This window comes from Neophocaena asiaeorientalis, unplaced genomic scaffold (genome assembly GCF_003031525.2).
Source record: "Neophocaena asiaeorientalis asiaeorientalis breed wild unplaced genomic scaffold, Neophocaena_asiaeorientalis_V1.1 scaffold969, whole genome shotgun sequence".
Taxonomy (NCBI): Eukaryota; Metazoa; Chordata; class Mammalia; order Artiodactyla; family Phocoenidae; genus Neophocaena; species Neophocaena asiaeorientalis.
Window position 1 is genome coordinate 16073 of NW_020174224.1, and position 7975 is coordinate 24047.

At 47.1% G+C, this 7975-nt stretch overlaps 1 gene segment (V, D, J or C); it reads left to right on the forward strand.

The window, feature by feature from the left end:
- Positions 1 to 5311: 5311 nt before the first annotated feature.
- LOC112406390 (immunoglobulin heavy variable 3-23-like) lies at positions 5312 to 5856 on the forward strand. The segment is given in 2 exon segments: positions 5312 to 5434; positions 5539 to 5856. Coding segments are annotated over 2 exon segments (363 nt in total).
- Positions 5857 to 7975: the final 2119 nt, after the last annotated feature.

The window sequence follows — 7975 nt, forward strand, 5'->3', positions numbered from 1 at the left end:
GAGTGCGTGCGCTTTACCCATTCCTCTGGTTGTAGTTTACACCTCTACTATGAGGGTAACAATGGCAACTACATCACGGGATGTGAGTGCATATGTAAGATGATATATGGGTCCTAAGGGTTTACTCTGGAACAATCACACAATGAAAGTTATATTTCCCAGATGCTATCAACACCACAAAATCCAAGACTCTCACACCTGCTCTGATACCCTGCGCTTTCTGAGGACATTCAATGACATAGCCTCTTATATACTAGAAGGTCATGCAAATAGGGTCCCTCCTCTGCTGATATAAAGCAGCCTCAGACCTGACCCTGCAGCTCTGGGAGAGGAGCTCCAGCCCGGGATTCCCACGTGCTCCATTCGGGGTTCAAGACACCACACTCACCATGGACTTTGGGCTGAGCTGGGTTGTCCTTGTGGCTATTTTACAAGGTAATTTATGGAGAGCAAGAGACACTGAGGGTGTGAGTGGATATGAGTGAGGGAATCAGTGGATGTGTGACAGTCTCCTGACCAGGATGTCTCTGTGTTTGCAGGTGTCCAGTGTGAGGTGCAGCTGGTGGAGTCTGGGGGAGGCTTGGTGCAGCCAGGGAGGTCTCTGCGCCTCTCCTGTACAGCCTCTGGATTTACTTTTGATGATTATGCCATGAGCTGGGTCCGTCAAGCTCCAGGGAAAGGACTAGAGTGGGTGTCATCTATTAATTGGGATGGTGGTAACACATACTATGCAGACTCTGTGAAGGGCCGATTCACCATCTCCAGAGACAACTCCAAGAACACGCTGTATCTTCAAATGAACAGCCTGAGATCTGAGGACACGGCCGTGTATTACTGTGCGAAAGATACACAGTGAGGGGAAGTCAGTGTGAGCCCAGACACAAACCTCCTTGCAGGGAGACAGGAGGGGGGATGCAGGGGGCACTCAGGACATACAAGTGTATGTTTCAGCCCCAGGAGCAGGTGCAGATGGTAGTTAAGGGCTGCTTTCCTCCAAGGGTCTGGGGTTTCCTCTCTATGTAGCAGTTTTCCCTGGGGGACCTCTTTGTACTCATCCATGGTTCTTGACTTACACATTCAGTCTCTGAATTAGAAAGGATTTTCAAATTTCGGGGGAAAATGTCATATATGAAAGGCAGAGACTCAAAGTTATATGTTCAGGTTTTCCCTTGTCTAAATGTTGTCTAAATTGACCCGTTTCAATACTATCCCAGCGGATGTATAAAGAGTTAAACATATTCTTCCTTCCTCATTGTGATATCTCAGCCCTGCCCTACTGTAGACCAGCTGTCCCTGCCAGGATGCTGGCTGTTGACTTGCTGCTCACCTCTGGCATGAGAAGCATAAATGCGCTGAGCAGCCCCGGATCCTCAGGGGGTCGCTGGGAAAGATGCCAGTTAGAGGGGACGTGGGTGGGGGTGTTTCTACATGTGCTCCTTGCTTCCAGGCCCAATAGGATCCCTATACGCTTATATAAGACCTGCATCCTGTTCTCCTGTGCAGATTATTTTATGTCAAATATTCATCATCACAGCTATTACCAATAGACACATATGTAGTTGGCAGGGAAAGTTTAGAGTCAGGTGGATAATAACATGAATTTTCAGAAGCTGCTGAAAACAAATCTATTCTCCTTTCTTCACCTCAGCATCTTACGTGAGCACTAAAATACAGGAAATCACTCAGGTTCTCATTCCACGAAGAGTCCTGCCGACCGACAGGCAGGCCCACCTCTGTCCAGGAACCTTTGCAGGGGAGGCCAGATCCATGGTGGAGAAGCCCAGGCCTCGACAGGAGGCCTCACTGTGTCCTGATGTGTGCTCTCCAGCTCATCACGTGCCAATTCCAGGCTGCAGTTTACCTTCACATCTGTAGGATTCAAGTAAACCGTTACCTACATCACATGCTTGCTGTGCATATGTAGAAACAAAATATAAAGGAGGCCCTGAGTGTTGGGGTCCAGGGTAGGCCACCCGAAAATATGCCTCCAAGTGACTTAAGACAGAGCCAGTGCAGAGGGACATTCTGACCTTCCTCCCTGTCACCCTGAAGCAAGAAATAAACCTCCCATGTGAAAGGTGCCCTCTCTGTACCTGGAGGTGGAACTGAAATGGTCCTTTACCGCATATCTTCTGCCTGCCTTTTTCTGTGCCAAAATTTAACCCTAAGAGTAAGTTTAATCAGAGGAGTGAGAAAATCTAGAAAGGAACGACGTGTCCAACCAAACCAAATAATAATAGTTTATTCATTAAGCAAATCGAGGACCTTTAGTTCCTCCTCAAGGGCTATAGATAATATTCTTGTCCATGTCCCATGAGCCGTCTTGTAGATACTGAAACTCCCACCAGGAGGAAGAAGTTAACTCCATGATGACCAGACTGTAGCCATGACATAAGCTGCCACAATTCCAAGAACTGGCTTCAAGAAATGAGAACAAACCGACCCTGGTCCTCAAGATTAACTCTACTTAAAACAAGCAAGAGGAGGCTGATCAGACCACCTCATGACCAACTGCAAGACGACTGTCACAGCTGACTCTGCCGTTTCTGCCCGTCGCCCCTCCTTCCGCCTGTAAAATCCCTTTCCCACAGATGCTCGGTGCGGGGTGACCTTTGGAGAGAAGTCTGCTCCCCATCCCCGGGTGCAGGCAGCCAAAATAAAGCAAACTTTCCTTTCACCAACTAGGTCAGGTGTCTGTTAAGGATTTTAGCCCATTTTTTAATCCTTTTCTTTCTTTCTTATTGTTGAGTTTAAGGCTTCTTGGTACATATTAGATAACAACCAGATATACTAGATATGTCTTTTGCAAAAGTTTTCTTCCAATCTCTAGCTTGCCTCTGGGTAAATTTTAAATGTATTTTTTTTTGCTTCTCAATTATTACTTGTTAGAGTAAATATCTTCTCATAGACGGCAGGCTCAACATCAGTCAGTGTACAGGTGAAATCACTGGGCTGAGGGAGAGCTGACCAGCCCCAGGCCCACAGGTGTTACCTCTCAGGGCAGAAGTGGAGCCAGCGCTACATGTACAGGGTGTCAGTCAGAGATGGGGACTCACATTGGTCTTTCTGTTTCCCAGGAGAGATAACATCACTGATGACACTCATGTCAACATCCAACACCCCTGGCAACCCCACTATAAATTTCAGACATACCATTACCATCGTGATCCCCAGTTTACATCCTTGCAGACGGAAATGCAGATGGTGAGGCCACATCCTCGGTGCCCACAATGAGATGGGATGGAGGTGTGCTCTGCTCTCCAGCACCACTTACTGATGTGACCTCAGGCACAGTCCCAGGACTCAGTGACCCAGGGACTTGGGAGTGCTGCTCTCAGGTGGACTTTTCAAGGGAACCTGCTTCCTGAGGTGATAAAAGGATGTCAGAGCCCAAGCAATGTCCACACGAGGTGGACACAAATCCCAGCCCTCAGACCCGGCTGAGCCCCCAGCCTACAGTCAGGGTCAGCCTCCCTTACACGTGAGTGTTCCTCACAGAAGCAGGTCCTGTAGCTGAACTTGAGCCTCTCACAGCGACCCTGCATGGGGCAGGGTGGGCTTCTCCTCCAGACACTCCCTAAGCAGAGACGGTGAACAAAATAAAGAGCTGCTCTCAGTGGAAACTGTCAAGGGTTGTGACAGGGTTTTGTGCATCAATCAGAACCTGGATGATTATTATTCATTTCCGCATGTGATCCTATTCCATATGTGGTAAGTATATGGCACAGTGGGACTGGATGAGGGGATAGAGGTCACACTGTGAGCGCAAATGCTATGAAACAGTGCAGATCCAAGTCCACGGCCAATGTCCTCCTCCCCAGGATGCAGGAGGACCTAAGAGCTCAGGCAGGACTCCTGGGCTGTCCCAGGTAGGAAGACACACCTGTGTGGATAGAGAGGTAACACCATCTGACTCACACTTTAGCAGGACCACGCTGACACTGGCGAGGTAGTTACTTAGGAGACGTTGGGGCACTATTACACCCTAACCACACTCGACCTCAAAGCATCCGTTTCTAGCTTATTCTTGTAGTAGTTTTTGTTGCATTCAGCAGCCTATGTCAGGGTTAACAACCTTAGTCTTTGTTATTCTGTGAGCATTTGTCTATCCAAGATTTAAATTTGTTGCTCTCTTCGTTCTCTAATTATATGATATATTGGTGAGAGTTGGATAACGTGCAAGTTGCCAAATCTTGAGGCTGTTTTAAGAACATTAAATAAGAAGCGTTTTCTCAGCTGCTCATATCTCTGCGTCTCCAAGACGAGTATCAGCTTTATTGTGACACCCAGAAACTGGAAACAATTCCAATATCACACATCAGCTTAATAAATAAGCCAATCATGCTATGATCATTCTTGAAATGCAACCTGTTACTAAAACCAAGGATTCCTGACACACACAATAACATGATGGTGTTCACAACTATTTGTGCTGAGTAAAATAAGCCGTAACAATAAGAATACATACAATATCATCCCACTTTTATGAATTCTAGAAAATGAAAAGTAATCTGAGATAACAAGGAAAGATCAACGGTGATGTGGAGACAGGACGGAAGATAAGAAGGGACAGGAAGGAGGAAACCCAGAAACTACTGAAAATAACGAGAGGAATTGACTTGTTCTCTCCTGATAATGCTGGTGCCTCCGTCAGTATTCATCACAGTGTTCATTCTGAGTGCGTGCGCTTTAGTACATGTCAAGAACCTCATTAAAGTGATTACAAATGAAGAAATGCATGAGTTGGGACGGAAGGAGTGAAGGGAAGATACTGAAACATAAGAGACTCTTGAAAATACGTCTCATCACCCCTGACCCCCTCCATTTATATTAGGTAAACACTAAAATAGAGCAAAGTCATCATGACCTCATTACAGGACGGGGATCTGCAAACCACACCCGGAAACTCCAACTCTGTCCTCTAGTAGTTTCCAGAAAGCAGCCTGGCCCAGAGCTCAGGTTCAGATGCTGGATCTCACGGTCACCCCATGTTTCTCCTTGGACACTACACACACCCTCCATTCTTCTAGGTGTAGTTTACACCTCTAATATGAGGGTAACAATGACAGCTACATCACGAGATGTGTGTGCATATGTAAGATGACATATAGGTTCTAAGGGTTTACTCTGGAACAATCACACAATGAAAGTTATATTTCCGAAATGCTATCAACACCACAAAATCCAAGACTCACGCCTGCTCTGAGACCCTGCCCTTTCTGAGGACAGTCAACGACATAGCCTCTTATATACTAGAAGGTCATGCAAATAGGGTCCTTCCTCTGTTGATATAAAGCAGCCCCAGCCCTGACCCTGCAGCTCTGGGAAAGGAGCTCCAGCCCCGGATTCCCACATGCTCCCATTCGGGCTGCAGACAGAACACTCACCATGGACTTTGGGCTGAGCTGGGTTGTCCTTGTGGCTATTTTACAAGGTAATTTATGGAGAGCAAGAGACACTGAGGATGTGAGTGGATATGAGTGAGGGAATCAGTGGATGTGTGACAGTCTCCTGACCAGGATGTCTCTGTGTTTGCAGGTGTCCAGTGTGAGGTGCAGCTGGTGGAGTCTGGGGGAGGCTTGGTGCAGCCTGGGGGGTCTCTGCGACTCTCCTGTGCAGCGTCTGGATTCACCTTCAGTAGCTATGGCATGAGCTGGGTCCGCCAGGCTCCAGGGAAGGGGCTGGAGTGGGTCTCAGCTATTAGTAGTAGTGGTGGTAACACAAACTATGCAGACTCTGTGAAGGGCCGATTCACCATCTCCAGAGACAACTCCAAGAACACGCTGTATCTTCAAATGAACAGCCTGAGATCTGAGGACACGGCCGTGTATTACTGTGCGAAGGATCCACGGTGAGGGGGAGTCAGTGTGAGCCCAGACACAAACCTCCTTGCAGGGAGACAGGAGGGGGGATGCAGGGGGCACTCAGGACATACAAGTGTATGTTTCAGTCCCATGAGCAGGTGCAGATGGTAGTTAAGGGCTGCTCTCCTCTAAGGGTCTGGGGTTTCCTCTCCATATAACAGTTTTCCCTGGGGAACCTCTCTGTACTCATGCATGGTTCTTCAGTTACACATTCAGTCTCTCAATTAGAAAGACTTTTTGAAATAGGAGAATAAATGTCATATATGAAAGGCAGAGACTCAAAGTTATATATTCAGGTTTTCCCTTCTCTAAATCTTGTCTAAACTGACCCGTTTCAATACTATTCCAGCGGATGTATAAAGAGTTAAACATATTCTTCCTTCCTCATTGTGATATCTCAGCCCGGCCCTACTGTAGACCAGCTGTCCCTGCCAGGATGCGGGCTCTTGACTTGCTGCTCACCTCTGGCATGAGAAGCATAAATGCGCTGAGCAGCCCCGGATCCTCAGGGGGTAGCTGGGAAAGATGCCAGTTAGAGGGGACGTGGGTGGGGGTGTTTCATGCTCCTTCTACCAATTCCTCACAAATATTGCATCTTTGTCTTAAAATATAAAAGCTACCTGCTTTGGTCACTTCTGGGTCCATTTCTATGGCATGTCCATGCACATGGTTAAATTTTTTTTCTTTTCTCCTGTTAATCTGTCTTTGTCAATATTTTATCAGCCCAGCCTCAGGAACTCACGAGGGGCGGAGGAGGGGATTTCCATCCTGACATGTCCAAGATGTCTTCTCTTCAGCCTCACGCTGTACAACCTCTTGGGATCCTCAGTCCTCAAGGCCACTGTCACTCTGCTGACATCACATTGCCAGGTGTATTCTTCTGGCATCTCTTTTCTTCATTTCCATCTCACCCTTCAATATTTCTTCCAAATCGGTGTGACATTTCAGTGTCTATTGTCTGCATGTACACAGTTTATTAGTCATACCCTATGAAAGGACGTCTTGGTCTTTTCCAAATTCTGGCAAATATGAATAATGCTAAGTGAGCATCGTGTGCAGGGTTTTCTCTGGACTAAAGTCTTACTGTCTTTCACATACGTACAAAGGAGCACTACTGCTGAAACATAGATAAGAGTATGTTTAGTTTTGCAGGAAGCCCCCAAAATGTCTCCCAAGGTGCACCCCGTTCTGCATCCCCACCAGCTGTGAGTCGCACAGCGTATGAGCTCTATATTCAGTTCCTTACAACAGGGTCCATATGTGTCCTGTGATTCTTGCCCGTATTACATTGTTCGGCTCTCCTATCATCGACATTCAAGCAGGCAGATGCTTTAGTATTTAATTTACTCTGCAAATATTATTGCAAAAGCTAGAAGAAGTATAGTACTGTGTTCATAAAATAGTATGCAATAAATATCTTCTCATAGACGGCAGGCTCGACATCAGTCAGTGTACACGTGAAATCACTGGGCTGAGGGAGAGCTCATCTGCCCCACACCCACAGGTGTGACCTCTCAGGGCAGGAGTGGAGCCAGCGCTACATGTACAGGGTGTCAGTCAGAGATGGGGACTCACATTGGTCTTTCTAGTTCCCAGGAGAAGTTAACATCACTGATGACACTCATGTCAATATTCAACACCTCTGGCAAACCCACTATAAATTTCAGACATACCATTACCATCGTGATCCCCAGTTTACGTCCTTGCAGACTGAAATGCAGATGGTGAGGCCACATCCTCAGTGCCCACAGTGAGATGGGATGGAGCTGTGCTCTGCTCTCCAGCACCATTTACTTATATGAGCTCAGGCACATTCCAGGACTCAGTGACCCAGGGACTCAGGAAAGCTCTCACATGGACTTTTCAAGGGAACCTGCTTCCTGAGGTGAGGACTTTCTTCTGACCATGACACCCACATACTCTGCAAGCCATTCACTTTGAAGGTTTACTTCCAAGAATCATGCATGTTCTCTCACCCAGTGCAGTGGGAACTGTGTTCCCTGAGCTCCAATGTCACTGGCTGTGACAGGGAGAGTAAAAATGAACACTTCTAGAAGGAGTGAGTCTGTGCACTGTGACCAGGTCACCTGCCCAGCATGTTGGAGTCCTGA